The sequence below is a fragment of the Bubalus bubalis genome, chromosome 2 (genome assembly GCF_019923935.1).
Source record: "Bubalus bubalis isolate 160015118507 breed Murrah chromosome 2, NDDB_SH_1, whole genome shotgun sequence".
NCBI lineage: Eukaryota > Metazoa > Chordata > Mammalia > Artiodactyla > Bovidae > Bubalus > Bubalus bubalis.
In genome coordinates, this window is record NC_059158.1 from 178287261 (window position 1) to 178311817 (window position 24557).

At 54.2% G+C, this 24557-nt stretch overlaps 1 protein-coding gene and 1 long non-coding RNA gene across 3 annotated transcripts; one reads left to right on the plus strand and one right to left on the minus strand.

The window, feature by feature from the left end:
- The first annotated feature begins 5782 nt into the window (after positions 1-5782).
- Positions 5783-13289, plus strand: TENT5B (terminal nucleotidyltransferase 5B). Its single transcript, XM_006055475.4, has 2 exons — positions 5783-6226; positions 11398-13289. The coding sequence occupies exons 1-2, from the start codon at positions 5963-5965 to the stop codon at positions 12424-12426; spliced, it is 1293 nt and encodes a 430-aa protein (XP_006055537.1). The 5' UTR covers positions 5783-5962; the 3' UTR covers positions 12427-13289.
- Positions 13290-16964: 3675 nt separating this feature from the next.
- Positions 16965-23774, minus strand: TRNP1. Of its 2 annotated transcripts, XR_327307.4 has the most exons (3): positions 22759-23774; positions 17777-17927; positions 16965-17689 (listed from the first exon to the last, which is right to left on the minus strand). It is a non-coding gene; the product is annotated as a TMF1 regulated nuclear protein 1 (long non-coding RNA). The 2 variants fall into 2 exon arrangements; XR_327306.4 differs by lacking the exon at positions 17777-17927.
- Between the last annotated feature and the right edge of the window lie 783 nt (positions 23775-24557).

Consider the following 24557-nt stretch of genomic DNA (forward strand, 5'->3'; position numbering starts at 1 on the left):
CCATGGGATTGTCCAGGCCAGAGTACTGAAGTGCCTTGCCTTTTCCTTCTCCAGGGGATCTTCCCGACCCAGGGATTGAACCCAGGTCTCCTGCATTGCAGGCAGACGCTTTACCCTGTGAGCCACCTTTTCAACTTTCTGATGGTACAAAAGCAATACTCACTCAGTAGGAAATGTACTATGAATTTTGATCTCCCAGGCTAGTGATATTCAGTACAGTACTCTCTCGTGATGCATCTCAAGTGGCAACAAGCTGCAGCCCCCAGTGAATCACACTATCACATCACATTGAGGGGAAACAACCAATACACTTAAACCATTCTTTCACTTTAAGTACAGGATTCAATAAATTACACGAGATAGGGGACTTCCCTGGCAATGCAGTGGTTAAGACTCTGCACCTCCAATGCAGGGGGTATGGGTTCGATCCTTGATTGGGAAACTAAAATTCTACATACTGTGCTCAGAGCAGCCAAAAAAATTTTTTAACAATTATATGAGATATTCAATTATTCAATAGGCTTTGTATTAGTTGCTTTTGCCTAACTGCAAGTTAATGCTAGTGTTCTGAGCACATTCAAGGCAGGCTAGGCTAAGCTATGATGTTTAGTAGGTTACATGTATTAAATGCATTCTTTTAATGCATTTTTAACTTAGGATATTTTCAGACACCGTAGGTTTATGGAATGTAACTCCCTCGCAAGTCAAGGAAGATCTGTATAGAGAAATGGGGTAGAGAGGAGGCAGACGTGAGACATGAGACTTCATGGTTTTGTTATGGTTCTTTTCTGAGATGCAATAAGTTATGTTTCAGTGCTGATTGGAATGACCCAGGAGAGGGGGAAATGGCCCAAGTGAAGTCCTTGAGTGGGTGAGGGCGGGGAATCCAGTGTGTGAGTGGAGGGGAAGCACAGAGAGGGGCAACCGGGGTTCATCCAAAATAGCAGGAGGGAGGGACAAAATGCGGTGCAGACTCGGGGACTGGGTAGAAGGGGTGTTGAGAGTTTGCGGAAACTGTCCTTTGATCACTTCTGTTTTCTCAGTGACGTAGGAAGCAAGGTCAAGAGCTGAGGGAGGGTTGGGGGGAAGAGCTATCAGAGACTGAGGAGAAGTAAGACATTGTTTATGGGGGACTTGCCTGATGGTCCAGTGGTTAAGAATCCACTTTGCAGTGCAGGGGATACCGGTTCAAGCCTTGGTCAGGGAACTAAGATCAGGGGGAACTAAGCCCATGTGCTGCAACTACTGAAGCCCACCCAACACAGCTAAGACCCAGTGCAACCAAATAAATTTCTGCTTTAAAAAAAAAAGAAAGAAATTGTCTATAGGACTGTGACAGAGTGACCAGACTGGATCATATGGTAGGATATCAAGACAGTGCTAAGGGGCCCCTGGAGGAGGGCGGGGGTGACATTAAAGTGAAACCAGTCATCACGCTGTGTGTCTTTCTCCAACTTCTGTCAACTGTGTGGGTGCAAGCACAGGGTTGTGGTTTTGGATTAACCAGGGTGTGGTTTTGCCAGGTGAGTGCAATTTAATACGAAAGGAGCAAGGGGGTTGAGGGCGTATGCAAGGAAGTCATTATAATGATGGCCCATGGAATCTAAGCTGGTGAAGGAGGAAAGTCAGGACATGAGGGAGGTGAGGAGCAGTAGGGGAAAAGGTGGGAAGATCAATGGACTGAAGGTCCTGGTGGGTCTGGAAGCGATGGAGTCGGGGTTCCAGAGGGAGGGAGCAGAAAAGACAGGAGGCGGTGTCAGGAGGATGGGATACTTGATAATGAAATTACACAGGGTAGGGGCACAATTATGAGTAATAACAAGGTCTGGGAAATTATCTTGGCCATGAGGGGCTGAGGCAGGGTGGAGGACAAGAACCATGGGAGGAGGGAATGGGTGTTCTCCATAGGGGAGGGTCATCTGTGTGTCACTGAACAAACCAAGTCATCCTCAGAGGCAGGGCCCTGGGTAGCGCATGGGCTTGGGATTCAGCCAAACCTGAGTATGAAGCCCCTCTTGCCCACCCCCTCTTGTGGGGGTCGTACTCAAGTTAATCAGCTTCTCTGAGCCTCAGTTTTCTCTCATGCAAAGCAAGAGATCACTCCTAAGTCAAAAGATTATGTTCTGAAAATTGAATGAGCTGTGCAGAAAGTTCCTGGTGTGGTTTTAGGCACAGGGTGCTCTGTAATGTGGGCAGATCCCAAGATGTTCCTGTCTTGGGTCTCAGAGCTGAGGAGGGGCCAATGTAGGGATCAAGACTCTCCCGGGACCCCTTCTCCTTTCCCACCATCTCAGATCATAGAAGGTGTGAGTGGAAGAGCCTGATTCCCATTTCTCTTCCATTTTACAGAATAGGAAACTGAGGCCCAGATAGGAAAAGTGACTTAATGTGTGTCACTGTGACTCAGTTATCATACGGAGTAAGTTCCCTTTCAAAATCATTTGAAGTCTAGATTAAGACAGGAAATTTGTATGAGGGCGGAAAGGCTTATATATAAAACTTGAAAGACAGTTGGACTCTTCAGGATATACTTTAGCCATCATTCCCCTCCATTCACTGGAACAATTAAAAGTTGATCTTGGTGAAAATGAAACCCTATGAGATTACCCCTGTTCTCTCTCCTCTCCTCTCTCCTCTTCCTTCATCCCGAAGTCACACCCCCACCCCAGCACTGACCTTGAGGTCCTGTGATTGGTCAAACATTGGACCAATTAGCTTTGGAAATAGAAGTGTCAACAAAAGGGTGACTCACAGCCCCTGCATTTGCCAATTGCTCCTCCTAGCCCTCCTAGAAAGAAGGGGAGAGGAAAAGAGACCTCTTGACTTTCCTTCTTTAGAAAACTTAATTCCAGGGTACAGAGTGGGCGCAGCAACAGCCCACTCTCACAAGACCAAATCGTGAGTAGTTCCAGCCCTCGCCAGTCTCCTTGGGGCATATCCTTACTGTGTTCTGGACCCCAGTTTCCACATCTACAAAGTGGGAAGAGAGTAAACAAGATGATTGTCAAACAGCCTGTCAGCTCAAGTCTTCAGAGTTCTAGGAATATGTGGCTTGGCACCATCTTGCTGCCCTAGCTGTCCAGGGACAAGCATGGGGAGACTGTCCCGAAGTGGATCCAGCAGACACAATGGCAATATCACTTCCTTAGGGAGGCTTTCCACGGCTGCACCATCTAACAATGTATATGAATCTCTCTGGTTCTCTTTCCTCTCTTGAAAACTGTATCTTTTTCACACTCACACATACGGTTGCTCTCCCTCCCATTGCCCTGTTCTATTTTCTCCCTAACACTACTAGAAATGTCTTATTTATTTACTTACTTGACTATGGTCTTACTACACTAGAATGACAGTTTGAGAAGGGCAGGGATCTTGCCTATCATACCCCAGGGCCTAGCTCAACACCTGGTACACAGTAGGTGCTTAATATGTCAGTGTTGGTTGATGAATGAATAAATAAGTGGATGAATGGATCCTGAGGGTGGTACCAGGGCTGTGCCAAGCATGACTGTGATCTGTGCCAACTCTTCTAAGAAGAGCAGTTGGGCAAGAGGGCTTTGGAATCAGGAGACCTGGATTCAAGTCTTACAATGCCCATTAGTAGTTGTATGACCTTAGGCATGTCACCTGACCTCTCTAAATCTTAGGTTCTTCACCTCTAAGTTGAGGATAATGATGCCACATCTTGAGATGTATTTTTAGGAATTAGAGGTCATGTGTATAAAATATCTGTGCATAGTAGGTTACCCAGTAAATGTTACTTTCCCTTCTTTTCCTCCCTCTGCTGGGACATGGAAGGGATAGGTCAAGGGTTTGGAGACTCTGGGTTCAGCTGAAGGATGTTTCTTATATATTTCTTATCTTTCAAGAGAAGGTAAAACAAAATAGCAAGCAACTGAACTGAGGACAGTGCATACATGAGACTTGCCCCAAGTCACAAAGCCAATGAGTGGAGCAAATAGCAGACCTGACCCCAGACAAGATGGAGAGAAGGGTCAAGGGCAGGATCTTGCTTGTGCAGGCCTCCAGATAGAGGAAACAGCTGCTCTAGTCTGAGTCAGGTTCCTGGGATCTAGTCCTAGGTCTGTCTGAGGTAATCTGGTGACCTTGGAATGTAGTTTACTATTTCTAGGTCTTGGTTTCTCTGTACATTGGACATATTGCTCTTGCCCAGCCTACCTTACAGAATGGGGGTGTTAGAATTATATTTAATTAATTGTTAGAAAAATGATGTTTAATTTAAAAGAGAACACTGCAGGGACTTCCCTGGTGATCCAGTGGCTAAGATTCTGCACTCCCAGTGCAGAAGGCCTGGGTTCAATCTCTGGTTGGGCAACTAGATCCTATATGCTGCAGCTAAAGATTCCACACGCCACAGCCAGATAAAGAAATATTTTTTAAAAAGAGAGACTATTGCAGAGATGAATCAGACTCGATTTCTAGAATTTTGCCACCAGCACCTATATTTAAAATAAGAAAAGATTAAACATAATAACAATAAGCCTCATCCCACTAGGCTCTGTAAAGTGGGAGAGAAAAACATGTAAATGTATTATTTCAATAGAACATATGAATATATTTTGCCAACTATAAAAAACCAAACCAAATTTTTAAAAAATTTATTGAGCCTCTTCTCTGGAGTAGATGAGGAAACTGACTTAGAGAGATTTAGGGACTTGCCCAAGGGCACACAGGACCTGAGAAGCTAAGAGGCTGGCAGGAAGGACTTCCACCTGCTGCCCAGGAAGCTGCTGCCAGAAGACCAACACTCCAGTTCAGGCTTCCTTCCAACCTCCAGCCCTGTGAAGGCCCTGAGTCTGCTCAAGTGTAGTAGAAAGAGCAAGTGCTCGCAGACTCTCTAGTGCAGGTTCAACACCAGGGCCTGTCTCACTTGCTGTGTGACCTTGAGACAGTCAAGCCCCTTCTCTGAGCAGGTTTCCTCATCCCGAAACCAAAACATGGGGCTTCCCAGGTGGCTCAGTGGGTTAAGAATCCGCCTACAAATCAGGAGACCCGGGAGACATAGGTTTGATCCCTGGGTAGGGAAGATCCCCTGGCGGAGGGCATGGAAACCCACTCCATTGAATATCTTGCTTGGAGAGTCACATGTACAGAGGAGCCTGGACTACAGTCCATAGAGTTGCAAAGAGTCGGGCACGACTGAAGCGACTGAGCAGGCGCACAAACCAAAACATTAACGCTAGCCAGGTAGAGGTGTACACAAGAGAGTACATTACGAAGTATCTACCTCAGTATACAAGTTTGTCACCTTTTCTCAATTCTGGAAGATTGCCTGAGAGCAGGAGGAGCACTGCGTGAAGTTGAACAACTGGCGCAATCTCTCTGGGCTTCTGAAAATAGTGGATGACTAGGACCAGGCCCAGTGATTTCTAAATTCCTTTCAGTGCAAAAAAACAAAAACAAAAACAAAACAAAACAAAAACTTAGTGGTCCAATTCCGCTACAAACTTCACAGGTCACTTCCTTCTCGTCTGCCCCTGGAGGGCGCAGTCCCTTTAAATCCAGGACTTGCTTTCCGCCCGAGCCAATCGCCGAGAATAGAAGTTCTTTAAGGACCAAAGGAGGGAATTAAGCAGAAGCAGGAGGGCGGGCAGGGGTGTGCCATCCAGCCAATCGGAATCCTCCTGGCGACCAGTAACTCACGTGCAAAGCTTTGCTGACCAATGGCAGGCGCGTCGAGAGGCGGGGCGGTTCCCGCTGGGTGACAGCTGCTCGGACCAATGGGCGTTTCGCCCGCGGCCTATAAGAGTCCGCTGGGCCCCAGGCGACAAGCTTTAGGGTCGGTTGGTCGTCGCCGTCGGAGTGTGCCCTGGGTTTTCCTCGCCGTCGCTGCTGTCCGGTCCCTGCGTCCTCCGCGTTGGCCGGGGCCCAGCCGCTCTCCCTGCCCTCCTCCCCTTAATCGCCCCCCGGTTTCTGCCGTCGGGGCCCCGGGGCCGGGCTAATGATGCCGTCGGAGAGCGAAACGGAGAGCCGGGACCGGGCGGCTGCACAGGTGGGGACGGCTGCGGCCGCGGCGGTGGCTAAGGCCGCCCCGGCAGGCGGCGGCCCCGACCCAGAGGCCTCATCGGCCTCCCTCGGACAGCACCTGAGCGGGTTGAGCTGGCCGCAGGTGAAGCGGCTGGATGCGCTCCTGAGCGAGCCGATTCCCATTCACGGGCGCGGCAACTTCCCCACGCTGAGCGTGCAGCCCCGGCAGATCGTGCAGGTGAGAGGCACTGGGCGGTGGATAGGGGGTCTTCATCCTGAGGCTCTCGTGGCTGGGAGGCTCCTGGAGTCTGTTCCATTTGCTGGACAGCTAGGAAAACAAGGCTCGGGGAAGAACAAGGGCTGTAACAAAATCGCGCAGCCTTGATGGGAGTCCACATCCTACTACCCCCGCATATCATAATCTTCTTTCCCCGCTTGACTTTCCCGTCCCCGCCCCTTCCGATGGCCCTCGGACCGTTCACCTAGGTCCTAGCTGGAGGGAGCAGGGAAGTGGGGAAGGACCTGATCTGGGAGGAAGAACACCCCGCCTGCTAGGACAGGAGATGCCCGGAAGCCCTGGGTGGGTAGCTTTGCACGCTTGAGCCAGAGATAGTTCTTTTCATCTCCAAATCGTCATCCCCAGGTCTCATGCTCAACCCTTTCCCTCTCTCGAGATTCTAGGAGCAGATTCTGTCTGTCCTCTGCTCCCACAGCCCATGGCTCAAGAGCCCCCTCCGGAAAGCTGAGAAATTCCAGCTAGGACTCCCTCTCAACTAGGGTTGTGTGGCAGGAAGAGATTAAGCATGAGGCACCTGATGCCTGTGTGCTGAGGTCGGGGCGGGGTGGGGAGGGGGGGGCGGCGGGGAGCAACATCAGGTATCCAGTTTAGCTGTTTCTTTCCTTTCCCAAGATTGAAATGAGGATTGAGTCTCTGGCCCCAAGCCCCATCTCTCTCCTGAAGAGAAGAGAATTCTGGCAACTCTTTTCCTCTTCCACAGACTTCCTCTTCCTGGCCCTCAACAACCCTAAAATTGCTCTTCCACCTATATAGCCCAGGCACTGTCATGCTCTGAAATACCATAATATGGTAATTACTGTACCCATTTTATAGCTGGGGAAGCTGAGGCCCCAAGAGGGGCCATGAGCTCCCTAAAATTTCCTAGAGGTGAAAAGCAAACCCAGAGAATCTTTGGTCTTCCCAGGAGCTGGTTACTACAAGTTCAAGGCTTTCCCATTTTCCCCCAAGACTTCCCAAGTTCCCAAGACTCAATCTGTAGGTCTTAGCAGTTAGAAGAAACCAGAAAATCTAGCTGCAATTCCTGCATATTCCTGGCAGCAGATGGGGAAGTAGACATACAAGCCAGGTAAAGCAGACCACCCCCCATCCCTGGCTCTTCTGTCTTAGCTTCCACAGAGGGGGAGGGTTGCTTGTTGTGGGATTACCTCTCCCTCCCTCTCAAGGAATGGGAGGGGGTGGGGGCAGATTCCCTAGGGTTGAGTCATCAGTGGCCAGGCATTCCTGGGCTGCCCCGCTGTTATGGGGCAATTAGGAACCAGTTGAGGTTTTTCTCCTCCTTGACAGTCAGGTCAAACTTGGGGCCCCAAATGCTGTATCCCCAGGACTATTATCCCAGGCATGAGCCCAGTGTGGGAGTTCTCCTCTGCAGGGACATGGAGTGCCCTAAGGGGAGGTCCCTGCCCCTGTCAGTATGGTCCAAACTGCCTTTACTGGTATGTTCTCTGTGCCAAGCCCCGTTCAGGACACCAGGGGCACAGATGTGACTGAGACCCAGCCCCCTGGCTTTCCAGCTACTCCCATCCAGGTGGGGAAGACTGCAGGTCAATAGGAGCTGACTCTACAATGTGATAATAGTACAGTGTCTCCTAGACTAGGGTCAGAAATACACAGAACAGGGAACTGCCAGCTGTGGGGGGGAAGAGGACAGTGGCGACTTAGAGAGTTGGACTGGAAGGTTGGACATCTAGTTTCAGGGCCTGGACCATTTTCAATTCCCTTTGCTGGGCCTGTGCATGCGAAGTTGCTTCAGTAAAGTCCAACTCTGTGGAACCCTATAGATTGTAGCCCACCAGGCTCCTCTGTCCATGGGATTCTCCAAGCAAGAATACTGGAGTGGGTTGCCATGCCCTTTTCCTGGGGAATCTTCCCAACCCAGGGGTCAAACCTGCGTCTCTTACATCTCCTGCATTGGCAGGTGGGTTCTTCACCAGTAGCATCCCCTGGGAAGCCCAGTGTCCCATTTGTTCAATGGGGATGGGTTGAACTGCTCTCCATTGCCCCTTCTGCTTCCAGAATCCAAAGGGTCCTTTATGGGGCCTGTACAAATGCCTCCACAAGGAAGAAAGTCCATCTTCTGGCAGGAATTTGTAGCTGGCAGCTTCACAAGCTATTGGGATGTGTGTGTGTATGTGTATGTGGGGGCGGGGGGTGGGGGCAGGGGGTACTGTTTGTGTGTATGTGGTGGGAGATGCTGGTTTGTTGACTTTAGGCTTCTCACATGTGCTGAGTTGTCCCATGGTTCAAGAATTGGAAACTTTCTCCCTCTCTGCCCCCCACAAGCTTTGCCTACAGCAGTAATCTGGGCATTTAGAGATACAATTCCTGCTTGTACCTGGGCTAGAGGAACCTACTCTCCTGTAGGAGGTCCCCACCCCCACCCCACCCCCCGAACACAGTTCTGGGAGAACTGACTCTACTTAAGTTCAGCCACTTATAGACTGTGGGACCCTAAACAAGTCCTCTGCCCTCTCTGGGTTCAGAGGATTGAATTAGTCTCTGATCTCTCCAGCTACAGCCAAAAGGCCTGCATTAGGTGGCTCCAGACTCAAGTTTTGTAAGCCTGCTGGCTGACAGCACCTGTGGTCTCCCTGCAGGTCTCAGCAGCAGTCTGGGAGCAGAATGGTTTGGGGGAGGGCCTTGGCACAAGAGCAAGGAGGGTGCAGCCATCGCCCCGTCCATGGCTGGAAAGTCTGATTCAGGAGGCTCCAAGCTGCCCTGCAGTCCTTGGGTGTGGCAGTATCTGGGGACTGCCTGCCAAGTTGGCCGTAGTCACACCTGGGAACCAGACAACAGCCGCTGGCTGGCTGACACAGCCAACCCCATGGCCTGACGCAGGAGTTTTAACAAGGGTACTCCTACCTACTCACCAGGCCAGATGCCATGCCCTGGGGTGGGCATCAGCCTGGGAGCAGGAGCTGGCACTGAGTGAGGCTCAGTCAGCTCTAATGGGACTTGGGGAGGGGGCTGGTCAATGCTGCAGCTCTGCCAGGGTCCTTGGGACAAAGGTCTTTGGTCCAGTCCTCCCCTTGGCCTACTTGGGCACAGCTGCCAGAGTGCGGGAAAGTAGTCCCACAGGCTAGCCCCTTACCTCTAGCCTCCCCTATCTGCCTGGCCAAGGCTTCCCCCAGCCCCACCTTCCTGCTCCCTAGCTACTCTGGCCCTGGGCTTCAGTGACTGGAGGGTTGCTATCACTTTGAAACTCTGAAATGGAGAGCAGATTAGAGCCCTAGTTTCTGGTCTCTGCTCCTTCCAAACCCTGGATTGGTAATGCAGTAGAAAGCAGATAGGATTGGAAGTCAGCCATACCTGAATCTGAAGGCACCTCTGGGTGATGGCAACCCACTCCAGCATTCTTGCCTGAAAATCCCAAGGACAGAGGTGCCTGACAGGTTACAGTCTATGAAGTCACAAGAGTCAGACAGGACTTAGTGACTAAACAACCCCTGGGTGATCCTGTGTAGGTAATTCACTCCTCAGTTTCCCCATCTATAACTTGGAGATGTTAAAGATCTAATCCCTCATAGGTTCTGGTGAGAAGGCCCAATGCCTGGCCCCCCAGGTTCCTGATGGCCACAATAATACCTTCCCCTAGTCAGGGTCCTCCTCCAGGAAGCTTCTTGGAGGGAGCCGCCCGCCTCAGATTGCCCCACTGCAGCTTGCCTCCTCAGCACTTAGGTGCATTCTTTGCAGTAATTCCCTGGGAGGCCAGCAGAGCAGCCGGCCTAGAGCTGACTTGGCAGCAAGGCGGGGTTGCAGAATCCTCAGGGTAGGAATGTTGCCTGGTCACTTTCGGTGTGTGAAGCTGGGCTGCTGAGAAAACAGTGTTGGAGCCCAGCTCCTCTCTTCTCCCCTCCCTGGTGCTAGGCCCAGGGAGATGCCTCTGCTAGAGGAACAGATTTGAGAAGACACAGGTTTCCCTGTCATGTTCCTGTGTCCGCGGATGGGGTCTGCTACATTCTTCCCACTTGGCTCGCTTCCCTGGTGGCTCAGACGGTAAAGCATCTGCCTGCAATGTGGAAGACCTGCGTTCGATCCCTGGGTTGGGAAGATCCCCTGGAGAAGGAAATGGCAACCCACTCCAGTACCCTTGCCTGGGAAAATCCCACGGACAGAGGAGCCTGGTAGGTTCCTGGTAGGTCCGTGAGGTTGCAAAGAGTCGGACATGACTGAGCGACTTCACTTTCCTTTCCTACTTGGCTCAGAAGGCTTCCTGAGATTTTGACCCACCACCTGCCCAACAGCAGGAAGAGTCTGGGTTTTAACTTCCAGCCCTGCCATTTCTGAATGGCCTCTCCTCTGAACCTTAAGTGTTTTACTACTAGAAGCCTCAGTTTCTTCATCTGTAAAAATGAGTCTAATATTTGCTTCCCTGGGTCCTTGTAAAGATAAACGAGTGTGTCATAATCAAAAGAGCATGCATGGACTTGAGAATTCAACTGACCTGGGTTCTGGTCTCAGCCTGACTACTCTATGACTTTGGACATGACTTTCCTGTGCCTCAGGTCCCCCACTTGTAAATTGGGATAATAATACATAAAAATTGGGATTATTATGAGGGTAAGGGTAGTAATGCATGTGAACTGCCAATTACATTCCTATTTGAGCAGTTTGCATCAGGCCTGGCACAAAACTGCTTTACTTGCAGTTTTAGAGAGGTGGAATAGCATAGTGGTTGAGACATGAACTCTTGAGTTTAATTCCCAGCTCTGCATTCACCGGCTGTGTGACTTTGGGCAAGTTACTTGGCCCCTCTGTGCTTTCAGTTCCCTATCTGTAGAGTGGGAGTAAGAGTACCTTCCTCATAGAGTTACTGTAAGAACTGTGTGAGTTTATATCCTAATTATAAAGTGCCTAGATCAAGACCTGGCATTTAGTAAATTCCATGCACCTATGTGTTATCATTGTTGCTGTTCTGAGTCATTCCTCCGAAGGGGCCACTCTCCAGATGAGGAAATACAGGTTTAGAGAATGAAATGATTTTCCAAAGGCAAACCAGCTGGTAAGTGGTCAACAGTCGTTGATGTCACTGTGGTTATTGCCTGTAAACCCAGAGCGGACCCCCCCTGGAAGCCAGGTCGCTGACAATTCTTCCTCCCGCTGGCCCCCTGCAGGTCGTCCGCAGCAGCCTGGAGGAGCAGGGGCTGCGGGTGCACGGCGTGCGGCTGCACGGCTCGGCCGCCAGCCACGTGCTGCACCCCGAGAGCGGCCTGGGCTACAAGGACCTGGATCTGGTGTTCCGCGTGGACCTGCGTAGCGAGGCGTCCTTCCAGCTGACCAAGGAGGTGGTGCTGGCCTGCCTGCTGGACTTCCTGCCGGCCGGCGTGAGCCGGGCCAAGATCACGCCGCTGACCCTCAAGGAGGCTTACGTGCAGAAGCTGGTGAAAGTGTGCACCGACACGGACCGCTGGAGCCTCATCTCGCTGTCCAACAAGAGCGGCAAGAACGTGGAGCTCAAGTTCGTGGACTCAGTCAGGCGCCAGTTCGAGTTCAGTGTCGACTCGTTCCAGATCCTCCTGGACTCCCTGCTGCTCTTCAGCCAGTGCTCGCCCACACCCATGTCGGAGGCCTTCCACCCGTCGGTGACCGGCGAGAGCCTGTACGGGGACTTCGCCGAGGCCCTGGACCACCTGCGGCACCGCGTCATCGCCACGCGCAGCCCCGAAGAGATCCGCGGGGGCGGCCTCCTCAAGTACTGCCACCTGCTGGTGCGCGGCTTCCGGCCGCGGCCCAGCACCGACGTGGGCGCCCTGCAGCGCTACATGTGTTCCCGCTTCTTCATCGACTTCCCCGACCTGGTGGAGCAGCGGCGCACGCTGGAGCGCTATCTCGAGGCCCACTTCAGCGGGGCCGACGCGGCGCGCCGCTATGCCTGCCTGGTGACGCTGCACCGGGTGGTCAATGAGAGCACCGTGTGCCTCATGAACCACGAGCGCCGCCAGACGCTGGACCTCATCACCGCGCTGGCGCTCCAGGCGCTGGCCGAGCAGGGCCCGGCAGCCGCCGCCGCCCTGGCCTGGCGCTGCCCCGTGATCCCCGACGGGTTGGTGCCCGCCACCACCGTCAGTTACTATGTGACCCCCGTGCAGCCTCTGCTGGCCCGGGCCCACGCCTCCTATCCCACTTGGCTGCCCTGTAACTGACTCGGCCCCTGGCCGGTAAGGACTCGGCCGCCCCGGATGGAATGGGTCTTCCAGGAGGGCGGGGAGGACCCGGCCAGAGACAGGCAGCCGGGGTTAGGGGGCCCAGCACTGCTGCAGAGTCAGGCCTCCGACTGAACAAACCAGATTTCAACCCCTAAGGGAGGGCCCCAGAGGACTGAAGGCCAAGCTGCGGTTCTCGGTAAATGGACTTTTTGGTTATTTGCGCCACCCTTTTGGAGCAGCATAATTGTGGGGTGCCAGGGTAATTCGTCTTGAGGGTCAACTGCCTTTAGGAGGAGACAAAGAATGTTTGGGATGGTAGCCTCAAGGCCCATCATCTCAGGCTGATTTCTGTGACCTAGAAAGGGTCTTTCTGGCTCGGGCCAGCCCTCAGTGACACCAGCAGCCTTCAAGGGCCTGCAGCCCATGCAATGGCTAAAATATTGTTATGGGAATCACTCACTTTGAGTTGGGCTGAACCACTAACTAGAAGGAGGGAAACTGAGGCAGATGCCTAGGTTTGGAGAGGGATAGGTTTAGCTCAGCCCCCTAACACCCCTACCCCAAGCTGTCTAGGTGCGCCGTGGTCAGGAACCAAGCAGCCTGGGGTGGAACAGAAGCCATGCCCCTGTCGGGGTGCTTCTCCCTTCCCCCACGTGGTGAGGAGCCCTCCTGCCTGGGAGCTTGTTCTCTAGAAGGTGCTGGGTCCAATGTAGCCACAGTCAAGTGATCCCACCCTCCTGGCCTGGTTACAGGGTCCTCACGAGGGAAAGGAGAGGTATGCCCCACCTCCCTTCCCATCCCTCTGGATTTGTAACTATTTTGCACTTTTAACACCTGCCAATAAAGATTGTCCACACTGAGCTTAGCACCAGGCTTTCTCCTGGGAGAAGGACCTTGCATGGCTGTGGGGTCTGTGGCTGCCTCTCGCCCAGCCTGAGTCTGGCTTGTATTGTGGGAGGGGACTTTGGGGGACGGGGTCTGAGTCCTGGCCGGTGGTTAGGGAATGCTCCTCCTTCCCCCAGCTTGGCGGTTGTGCTACAAGCCTCTGTCTACACATGTGATTTGCCCCTGCACATCATTTCAGCAAATCTCTTGCTAAAAAGCAGATGTTTCAGTGTTTCCTACCTAGAGTCCTGATGACCCTGGAACTGGACTCATACTCCAATGCTCAGGGCTGCTTGACTCCATCTCTGCTCAACCTTCCCCAACACCCGCCCCCCCCCCCCCCCCCCCCCCCCGCCCCAGGAAGCAGGTGAACAAGCAGGGGGAGTCTGGACTGGAGACCCTCCCTGTAGATGTGGCAGCTGGGACTAGGTGGGGGGGGGGGTGCCCTTCTGGCACCTCCAAAGCCAGAGCCCAGGTTTGGCCTCCCCACTGGGAGTTGTCGTTCAGTCGCTAAGTCATGTCCAACTCTTTGCAACCTCATTGCAGCATGCCAGGCTTCCCAGTCCTCCACTATCTCCCAGAGTTTGCTCAAACTCATGTCTACTGAGTCAATGAAGCCATCCCACCATCTCATCCTCTGTCGTCCCCTTCTCCTCCTGCCCCCAATCTTTCCCATCATCAGGGTCTTTCCCAATAAGTCAGCTCTTGGCATCAAGTAGCCAAAATACTGTAGCTTCAGCATCAGTCCTTCCAATGAATATTCAAGGCTGATTTCCTTTAGGATTGACTGGTTTGATCTCCTTGCTGTCTCCTCCCTCTCGCATCCCCCAGTGCTGGTGGGGGGATGCCTTGCTCTAAGCAAGTCCCCTAGAGGGGCAAGGACTCTCCTTTCCAAACCCAGCTGGGACCATGCCTGGCTGCCTGGGAGTGCCAGCCGCCAGCCACAAGCTCTTAGGGAGGTGTTTCCTCAGGGCATCAGCCAGTCACAGGCCTGGACGCTGCCTACTGTTTACCCAGCCTCTTTGATCCAGGGAGTGCAATGTCCTTAACATATTCAGCCTCATTAGTGGCCTCTGAAGTGCTGGCTTTTATGGTTCCAGTCAGAGTGGAGAAAACAAGGCTGCGGAGGAGGCCCCAGGCCACCTGGTTGAGTCCAGCCATCTCACCTGCTTGGTGAGTCCCTGCTGGGCTCAGAATGGCTAGAAGGATGAATGGAAAGGCTGTCTTTGCTTGGTGACTAGAAGCATCCTCCCACCCTACCCTGGCCGTGCCCACTCAACTAGGGTCCTAGGATGGGGGGCACTAAGTTTGTCCCAGCTCCTGCTTTGGGGTGTGAGGGGGAAGCTCACAGTGTAAGCACAGAGGCCTAGCTTCTTGGAGTGGGGAGTGGGATTCACCTGCATGTGCTTGTTTCAGAGGGGAGGAGCCAGAAATCCATGGCACACGCGTGTGTGCACTGGATTCAGCCCACGTGCGCTGGCTACCCCTCCAGGGGGTGGAAACACAACAGTAAACAAAGACCAACATCCCTACCCTTGTGAAAATCACACTCGAATGGGAAAGATAGAAAATAAACTAAATTATATAGTCTTAGAAGGTCAGCAACGCCTAAGAATATACATAGCTGGGTAAGGGATTAGAAGAGCTGAGGTGTGCAATTTTAAAAAGGGTGTGCCTTCTTGAAAGGGCAACAATCTGATTGAACAAAGACAATGGGGAGCAAACCATGCGGATGTCGGAGGAAAGAGCCTTCTGGGTGGAGGGGACTCGTCACATGCTCCTGGCAGGTGTGTCTGGGGAAGGGCACATGTGCCTGAGGCTGCCCAGCTCACCCTGCACAGGTCTGTGTGCTGCCCAAGAGAAGTGGAAGACGGGAGTTTCCTGCTAACAGCTACCACTTCTGGAGAGCTCTCCCCCAGACTGGGCGCCAGGCTGAGGTCTCCCCAATCACAGCATCCCAGTGCACCCTGGCAACAACTCCACGAGAGAAGGACAAGTATTTCCATTTTACAGACAAGAAAACTGACGCCAGAGAGGTTTGTGGGCCATTGCTTTTAACCCTTGCACCATGCTGCCCTTACACTCTGGTTTCACCTGGTTAGGCATTACAGTATGTCTCCTATACATACATGTGACATGGCACGTTTGGCATGTGACAGATAAAAAAGCTTGCATTACTGTGACTTGGCCATTTTACGACGATGGCAGAGTGTAGCAGTTATGCCCACTTGTACGTTTTGTTGATGGAACTGTGACACCAGATACGGCTTGTGGTGGCAGTGTCAGAGGCCTGTATGACAGCGGGCGTGCCTGTGGGTGTGTTTGGAGGAGGTGTAGTGTTTCCGGGTGTGAGAGAAACACTGACTCAGTGGCTGGCATTGTTCTCTGATGGACAATCCCTGTAGCCATCTAAGATGCCAGGACAGGAAAGAATCAAGAACTAGGAGCCAGAAAGGGGGAAGACTGAGGGAGGAAAAGACCCATACCCCTTCTCCTCTCCAAGCAACAGTCCATTTCCCCCCAAGACCTGCAGTGGGTAGGAGAGCCCCAGAGCAGGAACTGCCTTGTTGCAAAATTTGGGGATTGAAAGATAGGCCCCCAGGAAGCTGCTGGACGTGTTGGCCCTTCCAGTCCCACTCTCTGCCCTCCTTCATGCTCTGTGATCCTGGGAGGCTGACCTCTATGAACTGTGCATCAATGGCTCCCTTGTTCCCTGCCTCTCTGTTGGGTTCAGCCAATGAGAGTCCCCAGTGGGAGGTACAAGAGGGAGGAGGAGAATGGGGTGTTTATTTCCCTGCTCCCTTCCCAACTTCCCTTCGCGGTGGTTGCCTACATCGCTCAACCAAAGGCCACTGCTCCTGTCAGGGTCCCTCTCCACACAGCTGCACTCTCCAATTCCCAAAGCCCTTGCCTCCCCTCTCCCCTCTTTACCCCTTCAGGCCCAGGAGTCGTGAAGGCTTCTCTCTGTTGCTAGCCCCACAGATAGCTGTGGTACCTTGTTAGTTTCTTAAGCCCAGCCAATGGCTTTGGAAATAGTCTCTTTAAAAAAAATTTTTTTTTAATTTATTTATTTGGCTGATCTGGGTCTTAGTTGCAGCTCCCAGGACCTTCGATCTTCATTGCAGCAGGATCTTTAGTTCCCAACTCTTAGTTGCAGCATGTGGGATCTAGTTCCCCCACCAGGGATAGAACCTGGGTCCCCGGCATTGGGTACTCAGAGTCTTAGCCACAGGACCACCAGGGAAGTCCAAGAAATAGTCCCCTTTTAAATCTCTCCCCAGTTTGAGTGTGCCCTGTCTCTGCTGGGACCCCGCCTGACAGGTCCACCCATCCACCAGCACGGTCACATGCAGTTCCCCACGGATCACCATGCTGCCATGTCATCACACTCGCATCCCTTTGTCCCATGAGGGCATCCCATCCCCGAGCTTCTGCATCACATCCTTCATTCAGGAAGCTTCCTGGAGAGGTTCAGCTTGGAGCCAAGTCAAGGGAGCAGTCAGTCTGCAAATCCATCAACAGGCCCAGACTGCCAAACGAAACTAAACGGAAACTGCTCAAAGAACTGCCAACTTAAAGAGCCCTGCCAGACACGCGCAAAGGCAAGGTGGTGCGGGCACTCACAGAGTAGACCTCAAGACCACACGGGCTGATCTCACATCACTGAGATTTATTCTTCCTGAATGCACACAACAGGCAACTGACTCCATATGCGTTCCTTTCGCGGAATTCTACAAGTTCTGGGTTACGTGTGAGTCCATGTGGCCCCCTTCCGTCTACCATCAAGATATTTGAATCAAGTGCTCCCTTTTTTCATTTAAAACTTAATATTTTTATGTGGTCAACCCCTCTTCCCGAGAAAGAGGCGTCTCCCCTGGGAGCCAGCAGCCCATTATCTTTCTGAGGGGCCGCAGGCAGGCACCCACACAGGGCAAGGATGGTGGGCAAAGAAAACTGAGGGACTGTTCAGAGCAACGTTTTCCCTCAAACAGCCCTCCTGCCACTGTTCGACTGAGCAGCAACGGCACCTACCAAAATGGGGACCCCAGCTGCGCTGAGACTTGTTTTTTAAAGAGAAATCCTTTTCTCAGTGGAAAGGTTTGCTGCTCTGTTATCTGATTGCATCTCAAAGGACTTGTAACATCCCCAGTTGTACCATGTAAGCCAGAGTCAAATGCGGGAATATATAAATTCCTAGTAGAGGCAACTTCCCTAGAACCCAGCCCCTTGCCACTGTCAAGTGAGGGGCTCCTTTGAGGTGAGGAGGGTGCTGCGCTTGTGCAGGGCTGATTAGAGAAGTCTTCCTGAAGGAGGTGAAAGGAGCAGAATCCAGAAGTGAGATCCTGAGTTGAGGCTCGGGAGGAGCTGGGAGGAGCTGGAAAGAATAATTTCAAGAGCTTTCATTACCTCTCTCTCTCTCTCACACAGCCACCCAGCCCCACCCAAACCCTTCAGCATTTACCTCCTTAAGAGAGGCCATTGTGGAGAGAAGGCGCACGGGCAATATTTTGGAAAAGGGCTCCACTGGCTCCCGCCCTGGAAGGGGTGGGGGCTCCTGGGGCGAGCTCCCTTGGGCCTCTGTCCTTGGCTGGGATCCCCACTGGTCTGAGCAGCTGGAATGGAATGTTCCTGGGATAAAACGCCTGCCCCTCCTCCACATCTCCCCTTATGGAGTTCCTCGGGGAAGGCACTGGGGGGAGAAGGGGGACTGTTCTGGGATGCCTGATATGGCGATGCTCTGGACAAGCAAAGGCCCACACTGCCCGGGGGCTCTGTCCTGGCAGCCTCTCCTAGGCCAGGTAGGCTGGCTCCACCGAGCATTTACAGACCTTCTCTGTGTGCTAGTGACCTCTCATTTAATACTCGGAAATCATCTCCTCCCTAACTCCCCATAAAACACACACACACAAGAAACGGGCTCAGAGAAGAGAAGTCATTTGCCCAAGTTCTCCCAGCTGAGAAGCTGAGCTCCAGGCTAGGACTAAATCCCAGGTCTTTCTTGTTCTAAGTATCAGGACACCTTCTGCCCCACCAGGGAGCCAGTCAGCCTCCTCCTCTACCATCCCAGGCTCTTCACTCTCCAATCATGCCAGCCCAGGTGCACAGGGGAGGAGGAAGCCCTCCAAGGCAAACCCAGGCCCTAAGCATTCCTAACCTGCCCTTGCTGACTCAGCCTGACTCATACCCCAGAGCACAACCAAGCTAGGCAGCCAGCCTTTGGAGGGTGTGGCCAGACCTTGGAGGGGTGGCACCTTGTGCCACCATTGTCTGATCACATCCCTCCCCAGAACCAAGGACTAGGGTTTCCTGTACCCAGACTCAAAGAGCGAGTGCTCAGAAACCCATGTGGACCCCTCAATATCTTGAAAAACGGAAAGCCACATAGCCTAATGTTGAAGGTGTCCCCCACTTAGGTGTTCCATGTCCTTGGGCCAGTCACTTGCTCTCCCTGTCAGTTTCCTCATCTGTGGAAATGGGAATAACTCCTACTTTGTTGGCAGAGTAGCTGGGAGGATTGAAACAGCTAATGGGTGTAAAGCGCTTAGCACAGTACTTGGCATAGATGTGGTGGTTAATATATTATTCCACAGCAAAGGATTCCCTTCCCCTATCACTCCTAGCCAGGGTGCAGTCAAGATCTAATGCAGGAATAAATAGGCTGGGGATGTCCCAGCTTTCCCAAATACCTCCTCCCACTCTGGATGTAAAGGCGGGAGGAGATAAAGGTTCTCCTCCTTCAGTTCGGAGAAGACTGGGACCCCAAGTTTTTCTGGAGGGACCTGGCTGTCAGGGTAAGGGAGCCTTCTAGAGACTACCCACTGCAGGCTTGGAGCACCTTAGCTGCTAACTGTCGCTTCAACCTAATCTCTGGGAAGCCACCTTGATCCCCAGGTGGCGGAGGCAGAGATGGAGTGTTCTGATCAATTATCTAACACATCTGGGAGGAGTAAAGTACTCTGGGCTTTTACTCAGACGGTACTGCCAACAGGTGCAACCTCTCTCTCCAGGAAAGTCCCTCCTGATGGACCTGCCCTCTGAGGTCAGAGGCCCCCCCTTTCTCTAAGTGACCGCCAGTACTCTCACGTTCTTGCCAGACCCTTAAAGCTCAATGCCTGAGATGTCGGGGCAATAGGAGTAGGGGCTGGCTGGGGGCGGGGATGTGGACCGAGGGAACCTGCTCCAGGCCACATCCCAACGCTCCGGGAAGCAGCCCACACTGCCCTCTGGTGGCACCGCCCGGGGGCGCCACACTTGCCCAGGGCCAGCCAAGAGAGCGACAGGACTCATCCAGAGGGGCTGCTGCTGCTGCTGCTGCTGCTGCTGCTAAATCGCTTCAGTCGTGTCCGACTCTGTGCGACCCCATAGACGGCAGTCCACCAGGCTCCCTGGTCCCTGGGATTCTCCAGGCAAGAACACTGGAGTGGGATGCCATTTCCTTCTCCAATGCATGAATGTGAAAAGTGAAAGTGAAGTCGTTCAGTCGTGTCCGACCCTCAGCGACCCCATGGACTGCAGCAGCAGAGAGGGGCAGGTTCCTCTAAATCCCTAAACTGGTCTTCCCGCCCCTCCCTTCGCCTTGCTGACATCCCAGCTTCACTAGTGGCCATCAGTGTCCTCGGTGCACAGATCCCTCAGGATCGCCTGTCCTCAGTCCAGTCCCCAGGGCTAGATGGCTGGGCCATCTAGAAAGTGTTTAGGAAGTCATGGGGGGGTGGGGGAGGGGGCTACAATATATAACCAGGGGCCAGAGTTAGCTGTGGGGCTTCCCTGGTGGCTCAGCTGGTAAAGAATCTGCCTGCAATGTGGGAAACCTGGGTTCTATCCCTGGGTTGGGAAGATCCCCTGGAAAAGGGAATGGCTATCCACTCTAGTATTCTGGCCTAGAGAATTCCATGGACTGTGTAGTCACGGGATCACAAAGAGTCGGACACAACTGAGCGACTTTCACTCACTTCATAGTTGGTTGTGAAGGCCTGAAGACAGCCCTCCTCCAACAACACCAGGGCAGGCTGTCTAGAGGAGGGCTGGGAGACACAAGCCCTTGAAAGCAGAGACCTTCTGATCCAGTGCTGCTTCCTGAGCGCCTGGACTGAGCAGAGATCAATGTTTGCTGATTGCGGAGAAAATGGAACCTTCTAGAGGGATCCTGGGTGGGCCAGGCAAGGGTGGGAAGATGACTTGTATTTGTTGGCTGAGGGGTAGTGGACAGAGCAGTGAACCAAGAGCTGGGGTTTAAATCAGTGAGCACTGTGAGCCCTGGCTGAGGCCCTTAATGAGAGCCTGGGACATCTGGAAGTGGAGGGAGGGGACAGAGCTGCCTGTGAGCCTGGGACCAATCTCCATTCCTACATATACCACTTACTCCAGCAAGAGCCATCTCTAATTCCCTGTTCGCCCCACTCCCCTCTTCCAAACCAAGGCAAAGCTGATTACCAATAAATCCCAGAGAAAGGCAAAATTGTGGTGTCACAGAGCACTTTAAACCATTAGCTAAAAGCTTCTCTGGACCAAGAGTCCCTCCCATGCAAACAGTCCTGGCTGCAGCCCAGCACTGCAGCCTGAAGCACCTCACTGTCACCTCCAGGGAGTCCTTGTCCTCTCTGGGCCTCTAGACCCAAAGTGACCCAAGTGGCTTTGGAAGGTCCTTTCCCTCAGGAGACCAGAGGATGCCAGGGCTCCTCACTTTTCTCTCAGTCCCCAAGCTCTCAGAGTCTCTGAGACCTCCTCCTGGACTTCCCCTCCCCAGCTAAGAATGGGTTCAGGAAGGCCTGGCTGTGAGCTGAGAAACCAGGAAAAAAAGTTTGGTACCTGGGAAGAGGAAGAGCTAGCTGGAGAAGGGATAGGTGAGGGCCCCTGGGGCTCTGGCTTTCAGAGCAGTGCGCCTGACCCCAAGGACTCTAGGATTAAACCACATTCCCATGACTCTTAGCTGCCTCGTTCTATCCCCTTCTCCCCTGCAAGCTCTGACATGAGGAGCGACAGCTATGTTCAGAGAGGGACTGAGGAAACCAGCCCATATCGGGGATGGAGTTGTTCTAGGTCAAGGGTCCCCAATCTCTGGGATCTAATGACTGATGATCTGCTGTGGAGCTGCCATAATAATAGTAGAAATAAAGTGTACAATACATGTGATGCGCTTGAATCATCCCCAAACCATCCCCCCACCCACCCACCCAGCCCCAGTCAGTAGAAAAATTGTCTTCCCAGAAACTGATCCCTGGAACCAAAAAGGTTGGAGACTGCTGTTCTAGGTCACATGGCAGACAAGCTGACACCAGTTCTACCTAGCCTCTGCCCCTGGCCAGCAGAGATACGGCAAGAAGGACACACATACACCCTGGGACCTAGATCTGTCCCTAGCTGGCAGGTGACCTTGCCACTCTGTAAAATAAGGACTTCAGATCAGCTCCTGGGCGCCAGCAGCAAAAGCAGTGCCTGTTTCTAGGTGTGACGTAAGAGAATAAGACATTCTTCCATGATTTATGGGAGAAGGCAGACCTCTGCCCTGTGTTAACCTCCCAACAAACCTTCCAGGAGGTGAAGATACCTAGTTCACAGACCAACAAGTGAGACTGCAGTCAGCTCAGCTGGTGGGCAGCAAAGCAGCAGCCAGGCCATTCACAGCTGAGTGGAGCAGGGGAGCAGGCCTGAAGGGCATGTGGAAGTAAAGTGGATCTCATTTCAGGTCTGGCCCTTTAAGGCCCCACTTTCTAGAATCTAGAAGCCGATGACATACCTGCTCCCCTGGGGCCCGTTACAGGATGTCACCTGGCTCCATCCCTGGCAGAGCCATCTTACAGGATGTCACCTGGCTCCATCCCTGGCAGAGCCATCTTAGCGACAGGTTGGGAGCCCCTAGGAGAACCTGCAAACCTTCAGGCAGTCACCAAACACCCCTGGTGGTCTGTCAGCTCTCAGCGAAGCTGCATGAGGGCCTGAGGAAAGACCCGTCCCCCAGAAGTGGAAGGGCCTAAGCATAGTATGATGGGAGCAAATCCTTAACCTCTCTGCGATTCCATCTCCCCAAATGGGAAATAGGGCCTTGGGAGACAACTCAAAGCGACATCGCTGTGCCAGCTGCCACGCCATCTGGGGCGTCATTATTCTGCCCTGCGAAGGGCGTGCCACACTAGCAGCCTCAAGGGCAAGACTCTTCTTACAGCCCCAAGGGACCCAGGAAAGGCAACGCTGGAGGAGGTGAGAGTGGGCTTGTTCCAACCAGTAAAAGTTTGCTGGCAAACCCGTCCTGGCATCTGAGCGGCCTCAATCTGTCCAACTCTATAATGGGGACTTAGTGCCACTACCTCATTCCCCAGGAGTTCTGGGAGAGGCGGCAGCAGAAAATGGACAGCTTTATTTAACGACCCAGCGAACTCCAGAAGCTCTAGGGAAGGGAGGCCTCCCCGCCCCGCCCCTCGGATGCGCCAGCCGCTAAGACCGCACCTCGGTTTCTCCTTCTTTACTGGGCCCCCGGCCCCCCGACTGTCTCTTTCTGTGGTCGGCCAATCTGTCCATCCGCGTCGGTGACGTCGTTCCACCCAGCCGGCGTCCGCAGTCCATCGGTCGGCACCCGGGCGGTGGTCTCTCGGGGTGGCCAGGGGTCCCGGCGCCGGAGGTCAGCGCTGGGGTGAGGCGGGGCCGCGGGGCGGGCTCCGGCGGAAGGGCGACTCCGGCTCGGGGCCGCGGCCCCGCCGCAGGCGCCCGGCGCCCCAGGGCACGCAGCCACCCAGACCCAGCGCCGAGGCGAGCAGCGCGGGCGGGCGGGCGCGGCGGGCGCGGCGCGAGCCCTTCTTGAGGCGCGGCCCGTGCGCCGCCAAGTAGAGCTCGGCCTGCGCCACGCCACCGCCCAGGCGGCCCAGGCTCTCGGCGCGGTGCGCCAGGCGCAGCTCGGCCGCCAGGAAGACGCGGTGCAGCTGCAGCACGCGGCTCTCCAGCTCTGACACCAGGCGCCGGCGGCCCTCCACCTCCAGCAGTCGCCGCCGCGCTTCGGCCAGCTCCAGCGCGCGGACGCCTGCAGCCGCCGCCGCCGCCGCCGCCGCACCCGGGCCGCCGCCCGCGCCCCCTGCCGGCCCGGGGCCCCCCGCGCCCCCGCTAGCGCCCTGGCGCCAGCGCTGCAGCTCCAGCCCCTCAGCGGAGCCCGCCGACTCCTGGGCCGCTTCGGGCTGCGATGAGGCTTGAGCCCGGGTAGGGGTCAAGGTCGGACTTGGGGATGGGGGCTGAGGGCACGACAGGGGCCCCCGGGGCGGCGGCGGCGGCGGGGATCCCGGTTCCGCCGACCCTTCCTGGGCCCCCGGGCCGCAGGCGCTGATGCGGCAGCCCGGCATCCCCCGCCCCCAACCCCCGGCGGCCCTCAGCTGTAGGCCCGCGGGTCTGGCCGGCTGTTCCCCCCACGCGGGGGAGGATGGACGCAGCAAATCAAGGTGAGATGCAGCCGCAGCACCCACACTGGCGCTGGGAGAGCCACGCGCGCATCTTATAGAGCAGGGGGCGGAGCGAATAGAAGCACAGCCAATCAGAGACGTGCATGCCCTGAACCTGCTTCCCATGCCCCGCCCCGTCAGGACACTGCCCGAACCCTTCTGGGCCCCTGGTCCTTCGACCCACCGGCATCCAGTGCCCATCCACCTCCTCCACATTTGGGGTGAAAAGGGGGCCGCATCGTTCCCGGCCTGACCCCTGAGTCATAAGCTTTGGTAGCTGGGGCTTAGAAATCACGGACCCCGGGCCACATCTGCGGGAGGGTTTTGCCTGAAGCCACACTATGTGACAGTTGAAAGCTTCAAACAGAACTCAGGTGGCTTGTTTCCTGGCACAGTACCGAACGCTGCCGCGCCGCTGAATCGGCTCTACTTGGCCTCCCGGGCCGGAAACTTCACCAGGACACCCTTCTCCAATCTCCCGGGGGCCATGGAGAAATTAACGCAGAGGGGCAACTGGCCCCTCCTGGTGGGGATCTGGCAGGACTGACTACTCACCAGGCAGGCCCTGTACTTGCAGAGCAAACCTCAGCACTTGCTGCTGCGCTTGGCGCAGCTTTCGCAAACCTTAGTGCCCGCCAGCCCCCTTCCCCCCAGAGGAGCCCACCCTTCAGTGGGCAAAATTCTTTTCAAGCCCCTCTGCTCCTGTCTGCACCTCCCGGTAGGTGTCCCCACACTTTTCACAGCGAGGAGGAAACAGGCCCAGAAGGTGTAGTGGAGCCTTGCCCGTGGTCCATGGTTCATTCTGGACCACTGAATGGGACC